At 39.0% G+C, this 20901-nt stretch overlaps 1 protein-coding gene across 1 annotated transcript in view; it reads right to left on the bottom strand.

The window, feature by feature from the left end:
• Nucleotides 1–20901, bottom strand: part of PIK3CB (phosphatidylinositol-4,5-bisphosphate 3-kinase catalytic subunit beta) — a gene marked incomplete at its 3' end in the record, with an annotated part of 94469 nt that overhangs the window by 36687 nt on the left and 36881 nt on the right. Inside the window, exons 3-4 of the mRNA XM_014960631.1 lie at nucleotides 15006–15125; nucleotides 527–712 (exon numbers count right to left, since the gene is read on the bottom strand). Of these exons, the coding sequence (XP_014816117.1) occupies nucleotides 527–679 (153 nt within the window). The remainder of the gene's footprint in view (nucleotides 1–526; nucleotides 713–15005; nucleotides 15126–20901) is intronic.

Raw genomic sequence — 20901 nt, 5'->3', positions numbered from 1 at the left:
TTCCTTGCTTGCTCTCTCTCCTTTGATTTGAGTGTTCCCTCACTTTTTAAGTCATGCCCTAACAAGGCACTTGTACGCAACCTTTAAGAAATGGCATACATAGTTTTTTAAGCATCTATCTTTGGTGTCAATCAAAGGAAGCAGAAGCACAGTCTGTGACTTCTATATTAAAAATCAAATTAGACACAGTGTCTCCTGTTTGCCCACTAATTGGAGAAATGTTAAATCAATGCATTAAAAAAAGATTTAGGTGTAGCAATACAGCATTACTATAGAGCTATTAGAATAATCTCTGCTGAAGTGTAACCATCAGCAAGAAGTAATTTCTCCGAACCTTGCCATCTGCCCAAAAACATTCCCAACCCCCAGACAGATCTTTACTAATCAATCTGCTATGCATGTGCCATCAAAACATTATGCCTACTCAAATTCATTACTTGTTTTGCCAAAAGGCACATAAAAATCAAACCCAGCACTTATTCCAAACGTAAGTTAACTTTTAAGTTAATTGACCCTTTGGTATTACCTGCTTAATATGAGATATGGTGGCATCTCGAGGGACATCCAGTTTGATGTAGATTCCAGTGGGCAACAGGAAGTCGACAGATATTGAGCCATCAGCACCAATCTGTGAATCCACTGCCCAGATGTCAAGGCTGTCCATCACAGCAGGAGGCATTATGGAATCTCAATAATATCATAACCACATGGCCTTGGGGAAAAAAAAAAAAAAAAAAATTAAAATTGAGTACACTTAACCTTCTATAATTAGACACACATTTTAAAGCCTTTGGAAAGTTTACACAAGCCTTCTTGTACAGCTCAACTTGCAGGTCTGGGGTCACAAATGCCAGTATTGCAAACACATAAGCACATTTTTACTCATTAATTCCATTTAGTATAATAGAAGCATTTGCCTGGTAAAGCACTATTGTTGAGATGTTTATGTCATTATGACAAAGTAATAAGTGAAAAAAATAATTAGTTAGAGGTTAGATACAACAAAGTTAGAAATTCAATTTAGATTTTCTCTAGAAGTATTTACCTACATAAAATACAAAGCATGCTTCTTGGATGAAGCACAACAATATTTAATATGGAAACACGATCAATTTCCTAATCTTGTTTTTGCAAATTTCCCGTTAGTTGACCACAAATGAAAAGTCTATATTAATTGCAAGAAAATAACCTTCAGCTCTAATAGAAAGTAACATTTTCCTCCAAAGACATTTATCTCAATTTGCTTTCAGCCTTAAAGAAAGATAATCTTCTGTGAATTTAACCCACTGCGTAAACTAAATCCACTGCAGGGTAGAGGGGAGCCCTTTGTGTGATCTACTTCCGTTCACTACACTGGCTTCCTGATTACTTTTTCTTCAGATTTGAAGACATTTTTATTTACTCTTATTGCTACCACTAGTTTTTCTTTCCTTTCAAGTTTTATCTTTTGATTACTGCTCTCTAAAGATGCATCTTCCCTTCAGCTACCATTCCCTGAAGTATTTACCTTCCTCTTCACCCAGACAATGCTCTTCAGCTGACATAGGGATGGGAAATGTTGTAATAAAACCCTACTGTAAATCACTTCTCCAATTAAGACAAGTTGCCCTACAAGTTTCTAACTCTTGTCGGACATCATGAGATGTGGGAAATCACCACTTGTAAAAAAAGTAAGCCAGAATGTGCAACTCCACTACTGTTAAAGCTTTCCACTACTTTTATCACTCCTTGCCTTTCCTGCTCTGAAATCAGGCCTCTTCTGCTTAACTGAAGGTATTTCCCCTATTACAGCACGGGCAGAAAAAGCAGGATGTAACCAATACACTGGGCTGCTGTTCTTTATCCATCACAGAACAGATGCAAACAAGCTCATCAGCAAATCAAAGAACCATAGAATAGTTCGGGTTGGAAGGGACCCTTAAAGGTCACCTAGTGCACCCCTGCTGCAATAAGCAGGGACTTCTCTAACTAGATCAGATTGCTCAGAGCCTCGCCAATTAAATAGAAACTTTATGATAAGCAAGAGCTAATACTTCATTTATAGTAAGTCAAATTTGTTTGATACTCCTATTTCACAGAAATTCAACTCTTTGAAATTGGTAGGCTTTTAAATCAAACACTTCATTGTCATATGCATCGTTGTCCTTTGACATCAGAAATGCAACGGTGGTACTTCAGAAAGCCTCTTTGTAATCCCTTGCTTGATACAGACACCTGGCAATGAAATAAATAAGCAAGCAAGCAGAGGGGAAAGCTGACTGTGCCTACAAGGGATAACCAAATATATCAGCAGCACAAAAATCAACTACTGGAGAAGCATAGCTTTTTATTGACAAACAAGCTATTAATATTTTATACATATTATAAAGGGCTGTTCAGTGCTAACTTTTACTGATCACCATTGTTAAACAAATAGTATTATTTAAACTACCACTTTAAAGTATTCACAGTCCATCTCTGCCTCATTCCTCAGTACTGGTTTCTATTCCTCCAGTTACCATTAATGTATAAAATTGCTCACCTGACATTTGGAAAAATCCAAGAGATTAAAATCTCCAGCAGAGAAAGAGAGATGGCTCTCAAGAACTGAAATCTCCTAAAGTTCACCAGTCCCCAGTGGAATAGCCTGTCCAAAACCAGCATGGAGCCCAGCTGAATGCTGGAAGCAGCTCTTGGGTACTGCAGCTGTGCTACCAGCAGCTCACCAGTTCACAGCCGCCTTAGATATGAGACAACACACTTAAGTCTCACCTCTAACTGCCACGGAAATACACTGAATAACGAGGCCCAACTCAGTCCAAAAACTTTCCAGTCAGCCTTAGCAAAGAGGATCCACACAAGCATAACTGCTGCCAACACATCTTGTTACCACACAAAATACATGGATCGTTTAGTATTTCACTTGTATCAGATAAAAAAATAGTAGAGTTTTCATTAAAGGCAAACAAAAAACCTCTAACTTTCAGAAAGCATAAATACACAAGAAAAAATACTTTTCCGCAACAGAAGCAACAACTAGGGAGCTCCTGTCATCATCATCACCACCAAATAATAGTTTACTACCATCAGCTCCTCATTCCCAAAAAAATCCACTACACTGCCCCAGATTGAATCAAAACAAAAAGCAGCTGTGTGGCGCAGTCAAGACGCTGGAGGGAAGGGATGCCATCCAGAGGGACCTGGGCAGGCTTGAGAGATGGGCCCGTACAAACCTCATGAACACACGTGTGTGATCTCTTAAATTGTCTGAAGACAAGAAATAAACTCTTTAACCCCATCACGCAACACAGACTACCCTATTCTAATAACATGGCATCTACCCCAAAAAATCTAAAGAAGGTCTCGAGTTCCTCATTAGCAATCAGTATATCTTTAACAAGATACTATTTAAAGGGGATATTATTTCTTTTCGTCCATCAAGCTGCTTCCATCCATAAAATCTTAGCTGCAATTTTGTTGTAAATGACAACAGAAGTCACTGAAAAATCATTTGAATTGCCTAAAACTAAATACTTTTCATACTTGGATGTGCACACTACATTTTCAGTTATTTTCTGTGGCCATCATGGTATCACTGGTATAAAGCGTTCCTTTAACAGGTACAGCAGCAAGAAAACGTTAATCTGTTCTATGTAGTTATTTTGTTCACAATTTCTATTTTAATTCAGCACAACATCTTTTCTATTTTCATCCTCTTTTAGATGTTTTCCACAACATTTGCAATTGTTGAAACCACTTCAGCATATCAAGAGTTTAAAATGTTTAAAGAAGCAAGACTTAAAAATGCTGTTACACACCTTATACCCTAGGCACCACAATGCATGGAGTTACAAAGTTCTTGTAAGATACTTGTTTATAATGACAGACGTCCAACACAGACATCAGAATATTTTCAATTAAAAAGGGAAGAGCAATTATCACACCAACCTGAGCATGCTGGGAAGCTATTCTTGCTGTTAGGCACTTACTAAATATTTCCTTCCTCAAGGAAAAGGGTGTCTTTTACAGTCAGCACCCAGTTTCCAACAGTGGCTGACATCACAGAGGTCAAGAAAGAGCAAGTATTTATACTGAGAATAACACTGATGGCCAACGTAAGACAGCCATGAGAGTGAGTCACGGACCAAACTGTAACACGTGTGGTGGCACTAGTGACTAACCAACAGTATCACATCGAGTGACTGAAACAGAGGCAGAAAGCCATCTGGATTGGGAGCAATAACATCACAGACATTTTAAACAACTTCCAGCTAAAGGAAAAAAAAAAAAACAAACAAACAATCAAAATAATAATAAAAAGCTATTTCAGGCTGTTCACCTTATAGCTATTCTTACCTACTGTCATGGTAAAAAAAACTTGTCATACAAAAGAAGGAAGTAATTAAAACAGCACTTAATCTTGGCTATTTAAGTATCTGATCAATGATTATTTGAATTTAATAGCAGCAAAGCCCACTACTAAATTCTTTTCTAAGTCACAGGTATGTAGCATTGATAGACAGCATTCAAACCTTCCCATGTAAAGTATAAATTTTCTCTAAACTTTGACTTATGCAGACTTGTATATATGTATATAAACACACAAACTCTGAATCTCAAACTGCTCAATTTGTGCTTTAATATACCAGCAGTTCTAAAAGAGCTGCTTAGATACACTTATTAGTAGAACATCTGCAAAATGAAAAAAAGAGAATTCACTACTCATCTCTCACTCTTGTATTTATTCATTTAATGTACAGAAACAAGAAGCCCTACAAGCTCTCTTGAACCAAAACAGCAGCCTGCAACTTTTTCTATCTATAAATCTGTACATCTGGTGTGTGCACGAAGCATTAAGACTGAAGTGGAACAACTATCACTACGAAACATCAACATCCAGGCTGTAAACCTTCACACTGTGTCATAATATGGTTTTCATAACCCAGTCCAGCAAAGCTGTGCGACAGGATGCCAGGCTCATTGATAGCTCAAGGGAAATCCTGTCTCCTCTCCCCCTGCTCTGGGCTGCCCAGCTCTCCTCTCCCACCTTCCACCTCCTTCAGCCCACCTTAGCTCTCCTTCTGAACCAGCTTATAGTCCAGGTGGAATCAATGACTCATTTTCTTTCACATTATCTAGTTGAATCAACTCACAGAAGGATCTGAAGAGTGCCAGGAGCCTCTGAAAGGAGAAGAATAGAAGCAGGATCTTCTCCTCTCAACAGCAGCAAGTGTCCAGATTGTGTCATAGCGCTTCAGGTCACCATGGCCTCAAGATGCAGTTTTACAACTGGCTAAAACTGATAGAAGATCACACTGCCCTTTCTGTCAGCAAGATCAGAGCACTGATACAAGAGCTGTCAAAACAGCTTTCTAAGCAGGCACACTGCACGAACACAGAAAAGAAGGTGGTGGCAACACTTAGCTGGGAACGGGGCAGGATCATCCCTTCTGACAGCAGCCCAGATTTTGAGCAACTTCAGCAACACATGAAGTAACGCTTTCATTTGCTTTCACCAGGGAGAAAGGATTCCCAAATAAAAGACCATTAAAATTCTAACCGCCTAAAGCAAAAGGAATACTTCACACTAACACAGTTCCAGCTAGGTAAAAGAAGAGAGAACAATCCAGTGAACCATGCAGTAAGTTACATAAATTTTCATCACTGATGTCTTCTATTAACATTCACTTGTCCTGACACTGCTTCACCAAGAGACCAGACTCACCATAGAATTCTGCGAGACAAGTTATTTTTGTCTTCATTATGGATTCCTGCAGAGGGTGAGAACTTCCTCTGTGAAATCAATGTGAAAGTTACAGACCTGAATTTTCTGTCTTTTCCTCTGTATTGTGACCTTGATCACAAGATAATCAGACATTTCAAGTGGGACAGACCAGCCAACAGACCACAGTCCCTGAACAGCTACTGAGAACAGCTGTGTGTTCCCAGGCACAGGGCTCGTGGTTGTTGCTCTTGTTTTGGTGCAGGGTGGGGGGTGTGTGGGAGGGGTGGAGGGCAGTGTGTGAGGAAGAGGGTGGTTTGTTTTATTTTTAAAGGACTTAACATCTCTAGGCAGACAGAAGAATTTGCTCTAGTGCTAACAGACTTATTCCAGAATCCAAGAGACCTTGTAGCTTCCCCTACGCCTAGAACTAGAACCACACCTGCAGGTACAAAACCAGTCTGTAAAAGACAAGACTTCCAGCAAGTCAGTCACCAGCAGAACCACCGGAACATTACCGATAACAAGGAACAAAATCCAATCATTCAAAATATCCCCTAGAGTTATAAGGCATCTTTTAGACTATAGGATCAGGGTTTCAGAAGCTGTGGTTACCAGACGGGGTTGTGTCCCTTTACTAAGCCATCCACTCAGAAGCCAATCCCATTTTGCTGAGAAGGCAGGCAAGACCAGCTTGGGGCAAACTCAGTTCCATCGTGGACATCCTCGTTCCACCTGAGGACAAGACAGCACTGAGAGCCCAGGACCACCCAGCTGCAAAGGCTTCACACCACTGCTCTAAGAGCTGGAGTAAAGGAGTTACAAATATCTGACATAAACCAGCACTGACCAAGAAGATATGAAGGTCAAAGCGAAGCACGGGAGAGATTGCATGAGTTTATCCTAAAATTAAGAGCTGAACAAGAGCATGCCCAGAGAGAGTGACCCTGTCTGGAGGCACTGCAAAAAATGAGACACGGAGTAACAATGCAATGAACTTTCCTTTGAAAATAATTTATCATATCAGCAAAAGACTTAGACATTAAAAAGTACTCACAAATCCACATGGATTTTCATCAACACCTAATATTAATCTGCGTCAGGTAAATTCTTCTAAAACCAACATTTTGAAGAAGGCACCAATTATGAAATTTTATACTTTGTCATCAGGTTAGAAATTCTCCTTTACTTGTGAACTCACCACAAATCCCCTAACTCTCATCATTTGAGATGCATTTTTCTATTATTAAAAGAACACCAATTTAAAATCCAATGCAATGTTCAATCAATTACCCTGAAGCATAATCAAAAATAATACTAATAAAAGATGAGTAAAAGAAGCTGCAAGGAAACTGCTAAATACAAACACTGGCATAACACAGCGTTAGGGGAAAATTCTGATGCCCTGTTATCTCTCATAGCATCTCTTCTCCTGGGCTGCCTCATAGCACCAAGAAATCTTCAGACAATTCTTTAGAAGGGATATTGTACATCTGAAATGATGTCACCTATCCCCGAAATGTGGTCACAGTTCTCTCAGGATGAAGAAAGGACACTATCCCAAACAGACGGCAAAAAGCTTGGGGGCAGGAGAAGAAATCCCTTATCTATGAAAAAGTCAGTTTCCTTAAGATGTAAGTTTCTTTTACACCACCTCTTTCAAATAAGGGTGCATTTTTCTAGCATGTATCTGCAGCTCTTCATGTTAAATATAAACCTGACTTTATTTTTCTTTTCACTAAAAACATGACCATTTACATAAAGGACAAATATCAGAAACTAGCTTGTTTTGATTATACAAGAACTAAGAGCACTCTGCTATCCAGATTTTTGCTTTGTATAATAAGTTATTACAACTGTTAAGCATCACAGTCAAGATGATCATCACTGTGATCAATACAGCTTTTTGTCTACTGCTTGCTCTGTCATGTGGCAGTCAAAGGGCTAAAAAAAAAAAGGAAAAAGAAAAAAGTCTTGCAGCAGTGAAAGCAGTTGAAAAGGGCCACCCTATCCAGACACAAGAACAGTGTTTAAACAATATCTTACTGTCCAGAACAGACTAGATGACAATCTGACCACAGTAATCTTCTAGGAAACAGCAGCAGCATATCACGTAGTCTAAGTAGAAGAAACACTAAGCGCTTACACAATATAATCATTGTAATCGTTTTTCTAACTACGTAAACATCTAATACTATAAAAAGATGAGCAAGCTACAAAGGAAATATTTGAGAACAAATGAGGGAAAAGAATCTACCAGCAAAGATGACAAGTCAGAATATGCAGAAAGGTTTACATCCTACGAAATTTAAGAGGCATTTAAAAGAAAATCAGAGGAAAAATCCCTCCTTTATATTGGAAAGAATTCTAATTTATTCTGAAAACTCTGAAGTCAAATATATACATGAGATCAGTGTGCCAGCTCATGGCTCTGTAGATCTATATCCTCTTTTATTCCTAGAACTTGATGATCTTTAAGGTCCCTTCCAACTCTAACCATTCTATGGTTCTATGAAATTCAGAGGTGATGCCACAGCCTGGGAGCTTACAGGGCCACAACTGTTCTGCAGCTGATAGAGCAGCAGCAGTTTCAGAGCCTTGCACGGGACTCCCATTTTGCTGACTTCCACTGCATTTACAGTGACTAGAACAGGATCACTTCAGACACCAGCTTGACTCCCTTAAGTGACTGTTTCCTGCCGTTTCACCTTATCTGTAGCTGACTTGGAGGGCAGTCTGCAGTCAGAAGCAGTGCTGTTATGCTTTTCCCCTTTTTTGGGTGTCCCCCACCTCCCCAGCCACACAATGGAAAAACAAGGGGAACAAACATTACTAGTTTTCCACCAACTCCTCGTCCTGCCTCACCCTGTGACGAGCAGGCACCGTATCAGAAAGCAAGGGTGGGGTGAGAGCACCACTGTTACCCCCCAGCACTGCTCACGGGCTTAGGGTTTGTTTCAAGGTTTAACGTGACAAGAGGAAGCACCTTCACTAAGCAACAAATGTAATACTACTACAAAGTGTATTTTCTGTTCGCTAGACCTCACAGTTCACACAGGATCCAGAGTGACCCTCTTTTAAAGATGAGACCTAATGCACTAACAAAGTTTATTCTGTATGTTATTTCATACCATGCCACTGAAATGTCTGTTTTGCCCTAAAGAGTGAACCCACTCAGGGTTCTGGCCTTCTGCACCCGCACGGGCGAATTTCAATCTAAAGCCCTTACAAATTTAAAAAGTAAATACAAACAACTTGATCATAAATACAAATGCCTAAATCAGCAAAGCTAAGATTTTTCCACTCCAGGAATGTCATGGTTGTCTATCTACAATAGCAAAGACTTTAAGAATTCAAGACATTACAGTGTAGCCTGGGAAGTTATTTTTAAAGATCATGTGGTACTATAAATATTTCCCAGCAGTTTTAGTTCAACTGCCACATGAGCTGGCCCTATGGAATGGAAAATTAAGTGTCCATTTAGGCAGGATTCCTTCAGAAATCAGAATAAAAACATCAACATTTAGTTTTCTAAAAATATCTATGTATAGAAAACATGAAAGACCTTATTTAAATGTCATTCCCTCACAGTGCTCAGACTGGTACCAAGAGTGGTCTCGCAGCTATTCAAGTCTAGATTCTCTCATTCTCCCCATGAAATATAGCTAATTTTCCACAAACAAAAATAATTTAATTAGGTTTTTTTTCCATGGTCCCTGATTATTTTGCCTGTTCATCCTCTAGCTTTATATCTCTGTTGTAGCCATAGCATTACAATGCACTAAGTTTTAAAAACTGAAGCCAGGATTTTAAAACCACAATGAATGGTGTTTCTACTTTGATATTAATGCCTCTAAATAGAAGTGGCCCAGTTTTCAAGAAATGCTGAGCACCTGAATTTGCAATTGACTTCAGTGGGACTTAGGGCTATGAAAAAAATGCAAACATGTTAACTGGTTTGAAATTAAAATTTAATTTAATTTTAAGCAACTTGAACAGATGGTTAGATTACATTACCTCTGGTCCTCCCTTCTTATGGAAATTATTTTATGATTTAATGAAAGTGTAATTTTAAAACTAGCTGTAAATGACATTATTGGGTTCAGAAACATTTTTTTTTGCAAAAGTAGTCTACAGGTATAGAACACCACTATTAAAATGGTATTCCAGGCTCAGAAGACTTATCAGAACTGGTTTGCACAATTCTTTATACACAGTCAAGCAAACACAGTTCCTGCTCTCTTCAAAGATCATTCACGATGAACCAAATGAATGAATAAAACTTAAGTCCCAGGTTTCTGATATTCTTCAGACAGTTCTCAGACAGCACATTAATGAACTCTCTTCAAAGATCATTCACGATGAACCAAATGAATGAATAAAACTTAAGTCCCAGGTTTCTGATATTCTTCAGACAGTTCTCAGACAGCACATTACTCATAATGAACACAAAATACAAAAGTAACACAACAGCTTCTCACAACTAATTCATGACTATCTTTTGCTACAAAAGTAACACAACAGCTTCTCACAACTTGACCATATATCTTGAAATGACCATATAGTTAACAATAAAATCTATATATCAAAATAAGGAGTTTCAGGCCATCTTTTTATATTGTATAGTTAAAAGTGAGTTGCAGGGAGAAGAAAAACTCACATTTAAATGCTATTGTCTGAAATTGTCTTTAGAAGCATTTAATCACTGGATCATACTGCAGCTATAAGACATCCCCTTTCAGCTCACTGGAATCCAGTTCTGCATGGTCCAGATGGAAGGGAAAATAAAGAAATGAGGCAGATTAGAAAGGCACTATCATGTAAATAACAGTTAATCTGACACATGAAGATCAATGCATTCTGTATAACACACTCTAGGACAGTAAAATGAGATGAAAGATTTGGGAGAAGATTAGACCTGGTTAGTTTACAACCTAGATAATTCACTTTGGAAAACCCAGATCACTAGATATTTTATGTTCTAGGGAAAAGATAGCATGAAATGTTCAGATATGCTGAGTTCTAATATTAGAAAAAGATCCTACTGAACATATAAATGATGGGATGCTCACATAAATATTTTAAAACAAACAAAAAAAAAAATCAAGCTTAACAAAACAGGTGAATGGAGGTAGTACAAGGGAAGAAAGAGGACTGGACAGTCAGACTCAACGGGAAAGGACGAGAAAGAGCTGTACCTTAACCCAGAAGAACTTTAAGCCAGAATAAAGATGTCATTTTAACACAGGTGAGTCAGACCATTTCCCACAACGCCGACTAAGTGCCTGTGCCAGCAAAGTGAAGATGTAAACAGAGGCAAGATGAGTGGTGGAATAAGAGCGACAGCTTCTTCCAGCCCTGGGGGCTGACCTGCCACTTTGCAGTTCTTAAGCTTGTTTTTTAAAACATAGGTAAAACTACAGCCTAGAGGTCTGGCTTTGTAACAGCCCAACCTATTATTCAAAAACTATGTAATGTGTCTGTCATGAACCTGAGAAGATGCATTAATAACCTGGAGTTGTGCTTTTGTTGATTTATTGTACTAAGTAAACAGCAGGGTCCCTGTTCCCCCACTGCTATACAAGAATCATACAGGAATTCTTAATAGTCTAACAAAAAAATTAGGCTATATTAAATCAGTATTAGTTCTGCTCGCTGGTATTTTCTTGCCTGTTTTACCACTCAGAGTAATTACTTGTTCCACTGTAAACATGGAGGAAAGGAGGAGTAAACTTTCCACTTCCAAGACATTTAAATATATAAATGGTTAATATTTCCTCTCCTTTTGAATTGTACAAATGGACCTAGACCACAAAATTTCACCAGCAGCTGTTTCCTTCAGCCTCTAAAATGCCATTTCTCTAAATTACAAGCTAGATGACTTTCTACTATAAAAAAAAGTTAAGATCAGAAATTGAAATTTTCCTATATAGAGGTAACTCTTCACACAGGGACTAACAGATTCACTTTTCAATTATTTCTGATATTTCAATCAAAACCTCAAGGAAAGAGAGTTATTCTCCAGCAGGCAGATTGTATGCATATAGAAAGAGAGGTAAAAAAGCAAAATTAAAAACAGTGGAAAATTAATTAGGAGTGAAATTTTCTTCTAAAAGGAGGGCACACAGACCAAACCACAGAGCTATCACATAAGCAGACTGCATTTAAGTCTCATATATAGAGATGTCAGGGACTAAAAGTTCGAAAGATACCCTTTAAAGGGAAAAATAAAAATAAAAATTACAGGCTTCAGACTACACATTCTTCCTGATTGGGTCAGTTTCTTTCATAGAGCAATCTAATCTGGATTTTTGCAGTTAACCAGATTTGATGTCCCACTACGCAGAGGTGGCCATTCACAGCCATTTCTTAACTGAACAGGACTGTTCAATGCTGAACAAGCATTGACAGAAACCCAACAATTCAAGTCTAGGAATATTTTATGTACCTAATTCTTGACACTTATTTATAAAAGATATCTTGAAGTACAATGTCTTTCGGTAGAAAAGAATAATCCTAAAACCTACACACAATAAATACTTCTGTCATGAAATTAAAAACTGATAAAGCCAAAAATACTCCTGGCCATTCACCATAAGGACCAAAAATAATTAAGATTATCTAAGAATCACAGATCAATTTAGGTTGGAAGGGACCTCTGGGACTCCTCTGGTGCCAAATTTCAGCACTGAAGTTGAAGCATGTTGCTCAGGAGTTTGCACAGTTAATTTTGAAAGCCTCCACAGAGGGAGGCTCCACGGCCTAGATGAGCAACCTGCTCCAGTGCTTAACCACCCTCACAGCAAAATATTTTTCCTTATGTTCAACCAGAATTTCTTTTCTTGTAACTTGTGCATTCTGCCTTTCCCTCAACCTCTCAGACATCTGGGCACATCTTCTCCGTAATCCTCCCTCAGACAGTGGAAAATAGTAAAGATCTTTCTCTCCTTGTCTTCTCCAAGCAAAGGTCATTCACACCCCTCCACCTCAAACACCACAGGCTGCAGCTCCCTAATCACCTCCACTGGACTCTCCCCCATTCGCCAGCATCCCTCTCGTTCCTGTGGGCCCAGAACTGGAGACAGTGTTCTGGATGCAACTTTGGAGGTGCTGAGTGGAGGGGAACACTCCTTTCCTGAGGTGGCCCAGTGTGTGGTTGGCCTTCACCACCAATGCACAGGCCCGTGGTCAGTTGGCACTCTGCCTCCCGGTCCCTCAATCCAGGACACTCAGAGCTGCCCTTAGCAGGCAGCCCCAGGCCTGAGGGATGCCTGGGGTTACTCTTTGCCAGCTAAGAGATTTGGCATCTGCTTTTAAGACCTCATGAGAACTTCACCTGGCTTTGTATCTGTGACTACAGGTAGTACTCAGATTTTCTTTTAATGTTTTAGTATTTTAATGAAAGATTCCAACCACAAAATACTTTGTGATGACTGAAATCTGTACAACCATACACAAATGTCCAAATCAAAACAAACAAACAAAAAAGGATTCAAAAATATTTCCCCCAAAAGAACAAATTAGAATCAATTTTAGGTTACAACATCTGAATTCTCTAAGTCCCTTTAAAAAGCCGGGGCAGGGTGGGGGGGAAACAAGTTTACTGGCTACTGAACACGAGTGAGTTCTGTGCCTGGCATCAGCCTGTATACAATGATTTAAAATGACTAAAGCTGTCTCCAGTGGGCATTTTTCATTTCATTTATTTGGAGAGCTCAGTTTCAAAGTTATTGCTCATCTGTTTCAGTAACTCAATTACCAGAGTCAAGAATTAACTTGTCAAAGTAAATGTGTAAGCAGCAATTAAGTATGATTTTATTTGGACATTGTGACAGGTGCCTGTATTTCTACTGTGTTGTTTAGTGAATCAGTAAAAGACAAACAACTTCATACAACAGCTTCTGAAAACTTCAGAGGTTAGAATTCAAGTATCAGGTGCTACAAGAACATTTTGGGAGTATGTTCAGTGAGCACTTTGACATATGGTTTAGATGAGGGACTGGTACAAATATACACATGCTGACTTAAAACTGTAGTGTTTCCTTCAAGTACTTAGAGAAAAGGAACTAACACACATATCAACCTCTTTAAATTCATGTTTAATTGAAATGTTACAATCATTTTTTTCCTGCCTTAAAAAAAAAAAAAAGTTACTGATCCAAATGTGTTGTTCTGCCAGTTAAAAACACTTTGGAAAAAAAAACAAGTAGGAAAAGTTGAGCTCGTCTGAGTAGGTTTCACAGACATTTTCTACCCAAATTATGACACAATGTACACATCCCTTTTTAAAGAAGAAGCGAAGAAGAGTCATTTCCTCTTGGCTACAAAGCAATATGCCAAAATAACACTTGTTGTAAACTAAAACCATTTTCCACCCCCTTTCAGTTCTAAGGGCCAGATACAGTTTTTATTCCTAACTATGCATTCAAGTGTATTTCCAATGATTCCTGCAGAATTACACTCACATATCACATAAAGTGAGTAAAATCTGTATCAGAAAGAAAATTATGCAGCTTTTTCCCAGTTTCTAACGTCTAAAAGAATACATTTAAACATCTTACAAACAAAGTGACAAGGAAATTATGGTATTTCCTATCACAACCAAGCAAAGCACACAGGAATTAAGAATTAAACTGTATTAGTATATAAATGTTTAGGTATCTAGCACAGAAAGGTGCAATCCACAGTCCCCAGTTTAGGTATCTCAGTTTCTTGTATCATAAATGAGACACACGTGTCTCAGCCTAGAATTGACAAAGCTAGAAGTTAACTAGAAACAGTGAAGAAAAGACGTATCTGATATCCACAGATTGAAGGCTTGTGCTAGTCTGATGGATGATGGAGCTCTGACACAACACAAATATTAAAATACTGACAACAAAAATATCAAAGTCACACAGAAAGTGCCAGGAGCGGGAAGTTACAGCCAAATCAACAACCATGTTTTCAAATTCCCTGGAAGATACAGACAGGGCTTTAACTTTTGCCAGTAAATTGGGCGTTATATACAATTACACCTATACTAGGCCACTTCCTGCTCAAAACCATACCCAGAACACAGCACCGACAGAAACGTCTGAAGCCCATCTAAATTCCAGAAGATGAAATTTCTTCCAAGATGGGAGAGGTTTCAATAAGAGTCCAAAAGAGTGTCAGTTTCAGCTAATCAACTGAAATGAGTACAGAGTCACTGATTCTACTTTTTTTAATGCAACTATAGTGAAGTTAAGTAGCATAATGGCCTAATAACCATGATACTGACTTTACAAGCAAAAAACCCCAACCCAATAACTGTAATACTTACTCCAGAGAACCTGTTCCTGTTTCAGTCTGACTGTGTAGTGAAGATACTTGTATTAAACATTGTTTTCTTACTATGACCTTTGTTTTCTCAGAAGATTCCACAATATGACCTAAATGTAACCTAAAAAAGCAAAACAAAACATAATGTAATTAACCAAATGAGAAAATCAGCAATTTATAGTTAGTTGTTTAATAGCTCCATAAAATTTCTGTACAGAAATATCTGATTAACCATACACTTTCATTCTCTTTGAATACTACAGCACCATATTCACATTAACAATCAATTAAGTGAATGTCAAATCCTCAAATGCTTGGTTTCCAGAAATCAAAAAGGAAAGGAAAAAATAGGCAGAAGATGCCATTTATTCTAACAATATAGGTATCGTAGTAATGAATTACATAGTCAAAAATGTTCTTTAGCTGCCAGAAATATTTTTAAATTTTTGTATACTCAATTTGGATCAGATCAACAGACACCCATTGCAATTACAGACGAAAGAAAGGGAAATAGAGTTGCTGTCACTCTCCTAACCACATCTTCTCTTTCATGCTTGGCTGTAAGCTGATTTTTTGTTTTTTTAAAAACAGTGTAATGTCATCTGTAGCTCTATCGTAGAGAATTTGATTTGATGACACAAGTGATCCCATCTTCCTATTTATATTTCAACTTGTGAAACAGCAGGAGGAAGGTTCAATAGGTCTCCTCTTCCCAACATCCTGCAGATGTACAGGACAAAATACCTGCACAGAGCCAAGACATCATCTCCATTAAGCTCGACCTTGCAAACCAGGCTCTCAGCAAAGTGAAATAAAGAAAAACTATTTAAAATACCCTTGAGAACAAAGCAGTGCTATCGGTTTGCATTGATATTATCTACAGGTTTGTAGGCCAAGCCACAAAACACAAGGCCTGTAACTCTGCTCCTCCTCCCATAAACAACTCTTTTTCTAAACCACACTAAGCAGTCCACACCGTGCTTGTAGGAACACAGTGCAGGGCAGCGATCAGGAACGGGGGCTGGCATCCCCTCCCTCTCACACAGAGCAGAACCTCTCTGGGGATCAGCACGTAGAGCACTTTGAAGCAACTTAGATTTCTTCAGTGGCTTTGAGGGAAAAATAATTGCTGCCCCATCTGCTTAAGTCTGAAAAAATTAAGCGCCCGCTCCACGCAAAACTTTTTGAAAATAACCTTGTGGTGCATAAAGGTATGAACTAGTCCAGAAACTTCTCATTATTAAAGCCTAGGAGCCTACAGCAGGCAACAGCCAAAGGAGAAGACTACAGAAAAATGAAGGCAGCCTTACACAACGTAGAAATTGAAGGGCAAAGGAACACTTTGAACCTCTTAGAACCAATGCTGAAGTACCAGTCTGGCACTAATGTTTTACAGTCATGTAAAACATTTGTATTTATGGTGTCAGAAAAATGAGAATCAAAAGCTAGTGGCCAGAAGGCAGGAGCTTGGGATGGGGTGTGAAATGCATCATACTATAGATCCAAGGTAGATAGTCATTACTTCCAGAACTTCCACCTCAAGGAGCAATCTTTTGTGATTTGTGGCCCCTCAAAAGGGGGGACACAGTGAACAACCATACCCTGAGGCAACAGTAGGATGCTATTTTAACTAAGAATTGGATATCCCAACCTTCTAGAGGTCTGTGGCTAACTAGTCACGTGATGACAAATCCGATGGTGGGAGCCTAACACCATTCTAAGTTCATAGGGAATCTTTCACGAGAAACCTACCAGCACCAACGTAGCAAAGAATGATGTTTTGAAATTGCAAATATGCCACTTCTGGCATATATGATATAAATTTACCCTAACAACTACAACTGCTTCCATAGAGGTTGGCAAACCACAGAAAGGCCTCCTAAATACAATGTGGGAATCACGGGCAAAATGCACAACACTGGTTTTCTAACATCAGCACTGATAACACTGGAAAAAATTGTGACCTTTTTCCTTCCCTATACCATACTATCTACCCATTTTATTAAGTTCATAAATGGGAACAATGTGTAACACAGATGTGTTTGTCAGACTTTTTGACCAAGATTGCTTTTGAAAAAAAAAGAAACCCCCTGTACTGTATCCATCTCTAAGACACTGGCGAGGCAAAGAGAGCTAATGCTCCTCATGCCTTATTCAGAATTTGGTGAGAAATGAAAGAAACTTGTATTAGCACAGTGGGAAATGCACTGGCACCCAAACTGGGGGTTAGGCACATGCATAAAGCCCAGAAAATATATAGGGTCCATAAATTGTACACATTGAACAAACCAGTACGTTGTGAATAGCTCCTGCCAGTTTATCAGTTCCTGTGTTCTCCACAGCCTCTTGCTTGCTAGATTTCTGCTGGCTTCCCTACAGCTCTCCCTCCTTTTGCCCCACCGCTCTCACAGTAGTTTGCATCTCCACTGCATTCAGACATGACATTTCCAATAGGCTTCCTGCTGGTCCTCTGCAACCAGGCGCAGCAAGGACAGCCAGGGGGATGGCTAGTCCTCCAGACCTTACAACATCTCTGAGGTGCACAGACAAACTACCCACTACCATATTCAAGCATTAGAAACAAACCCTTCACTACAGGATGACAGTGTGCAGCTTGCTTTTTCCAGCTGACCAACCTTTCTTGTTTTTCAGACCAGCAGAACAGAGGTTATGAGAGATGGTTATCAGCACAACTGCAAAACACCTCATGGTCAACCTTTCATATGCCAGTACACTTTCTATCTTCAAAGCACGAGTGGAAAATTTTTTAAAGGCTGGTGACTATATCACATAATAGACCAAGGAACAAACCCTCCTGGCCTTCCAACTACCATCCACAGCTAGCGAGAACTCCAACTACGTAAGAAACGTGCAGGCACAGTGTCTAGGAACAGAGTAAAGACCAGAAAAACTGGAAGCAACTGTCTCAAGGAGTGAACATAAACCAAACACTGATGAGCACACACCTTTTCTCCACTGCATCTCTCTGGGGAACATGGCAAAGACAGAACTGTCGCTCAGACATTACCAATGGGGCCTCTTCATGGGTCACCGTTGACCTCGGGCACTTCCCCTTGGGCCCACACCCAACCACTTCTACAGAAAGCACCACCAGGGACCTAACACAAATCCTACTCCATTTCAGCTTGCAACTTTGGCATGAGAAGTTGTATTTTGCAAAATAATCATTTTTGTGAATTCTTTCATTACACATTTATTACATAGATACTGGTTTTATACAAATCATAACTGTTTTAGAGAAAACAATAACAATCTTAAGTAATTCAGGAACCACAGAACTGTGTGGTGGCAATCAAAACCCCTGTGACAATGTAGTAAAACTTTCTACAGTTCTATAGCTACCCTCTGTGCTTCTTTACATCCACAGAAACACATATGAACCTATGAAAGAAAGAGAAAAAAAAAAAAAGGAAAAAATAATTCATAAGCAATATAAGATGCCACATAAAAATTATTGGGCTAATTGTGGCCCTATGGTCTTCTACTCAATAACAATTTCTAGACCCATCAGACAGGCTCCTCTGTGAATTCTGCCAGAGCACACAAAGAAACAGTTTGTTAGTGAGGACACTCCAGGTTTGCTTTAGGAGAAGGAACTCTGAGTAGGTTGAATGACATGATACAGCAGTTCCTCGCATTATCTTCCTCTCTGCAAAGAAACCTCCTGCTCTGGAAGATGCACTGAGGAAGGCATCAGGACCAGAGCTGAGAGCACAAACAGGTGTTTTGGACAGTGATACACAGAGAAACATACAGCTAAGGCATTTTATAGCTTTTGGTCCACTTCTTCAGCTCCCTCAAAGCTGTCTTGTGCATTTCATGCTCTCAATAGCCCTGAAGATTGGACAAGTGAGTGTCAAGCTGAATTAGCTGCTGTAACAGCCACTTGGCAATGTAAAAACTCACCATTTCACAGTCTGAGTCAAGAGGATAATTAACCATCAATAAATACACCAAATATCTTCAAATGAAAAAAAACACTGAGAAATATAAAGCAACGTTCTTTTCCCTCATTCCTCAGTCCTAAGGTTCAGCAACAATAAGCACAGAATTCTTCAAGAACTTTTACTGCTGTCATTAGTTAAACCATTACAAGTTCAGGAATTAAAACAGCAAGAACAAGAAGAATTTGCAGCAGCAGGGTACATTTGGCTAAAGCATAGCAACTTCCAACTTCCACATACTGTGCCTCTTAGTGTAAATTTGAAAATGCAAGTTAAAGCTTCAATCAGAAAAAATTATTTCCTGTATGTTGCATAGTGCTGTGTGCAGACTGATCCACACAGGAGAACTGTACGTGAGCATCATTACACAGTGCCCATACTCTCTTCAACAGCCAAGACCAGTTCTGATCTTTTAAAGGTGGCAGTTTTTTCTGCACTAATATCAACAGTCAAAATATTGTATTGATAATGCACGCTCAGTAGTGTTCTTCCTTGTGTTCTGCTTTCACGGGTGTTGGCAATTGATCAAAACCCAATAATATTCTTTAAAAAACAAAAAAGTCTCAACCTTTTCTGCAATGTGTCACTTTAAAATGCAGAACACAATTGCTCTATGAAACCCACCTATCTTGTACAAAATCTTTTAACCAAAACAAAACAGGCACATAGCTACAAGCTCTCAGCCTGTAAAAATACCCACAGAAAACAAAACAAAACCAAGCAAAGCCAGAAACTGCAGAATACCAAGCTCTAACCCACAGGAGTTGCAAACAGAGATCTATGTCAGAACTACCAGTCAGCTTTAAGGCTTTTTCCTGAAGACGGACAAAACAAAGACCACAAAGCATTTTGATGACTAACTAAAAATGCAAGCCGGTGTTATTCTTTAAGTTAAATGGATAACAGTTAAAAACATAATCTGAAGCTAAATTCAGTCACACGTCTTCATTAAGAACAACTCGATATCATAATTACATTTATCCAGTGGGTGATTCAGAGCAGAAGCTCTGTACTCAATGGCTATGAATCACCCTCTCACGAAGCCACATTCACCCTACCCAGAGAGCCCGCCTCACCAAGCTATGGCTCATCTCTCCAACGTCCCCTTCAGCGTCCGACAGCCTCATTCAGAAGAAATTTATACACACACAAGCACATACTAATATACTTTACAATAAATTTTTTTTTTTTTACTTGGTTACACACACTGCTAAATTCCTTTCAGATTAGAACTGTAAGACAATACTAAAAAGATCTTTCAAGTTCTTATTGACTCTTTATTTTGAAAATACTGATTTCTAACAGGGCATCAGTTACTGACATTTGGATTTAATTCTGGGTGGGGACGCAGAGGAGAATCTTTCTTTCACGGTGATATATCCTGATGGTGCCCAGGGTTTAGTAACCCAGTAATCCTCCTACTCACTGTAGCTTACCACTCAATAACAAAAGAGCAAAGGACTTTGGGGTTTTTACTGGCACTGAAATATGAAGGACCTTCAACTAAACGTAGAAAGAACAGATACTTCCAGATGGCAAGATACTACCTGCACGATTTAGGATCAACAAACAAAAACCTGAACAAAAATAATTTATTTTTCTTTTCCCAGAATGATTCAACCGCTTTTCTTCTGCTCTGCCACCTTCAAAAGAAATGCTTCTGGGCAAAGCAGAAGGGGAACACGTCACTGCTAATGAAGCTTAACAAAAAAAGACTCTAGCAGACAGCAGAATTTTCCTCTCTCATTCTGTTAGGCAAGAAAGCATTCCCTGATCCGAGAGCAACGTCCTGAAATCAGGAGTAGCGAAGTCTCTGTAAGAGGGAGACCCTGCAAATGTGATCAGTATTAGCGAGGGCTGGCTGCTAGTGCTGATAACTTACGACAACAGAGGAATATCAAAACATCCTAGGAGAGATTCTGGGCTGAGGAA

The sequence above is a fragment of the Calidris pugnax genome, unplaced genomic scaffold, assembly GCF_001431845.1.
Source record: "Calidris pugnax isolate Ruff unplaced genomic scaffold, ASM143184v1 scaffold398, whole genome shotgun sequence".
NCBI classification, from domain to species: domain Eukaryota; kingdom Metazoa; phylum Chordata; class Aves; order Charadriiformes; family Scolopacidae; genus Calidris; species Calidris pugnax.
The sequence above is the reverse complement of the archived record's forward strand: the minus strand, read 5'-3'. Positions and strand labels throughout refer to the sequence as shown.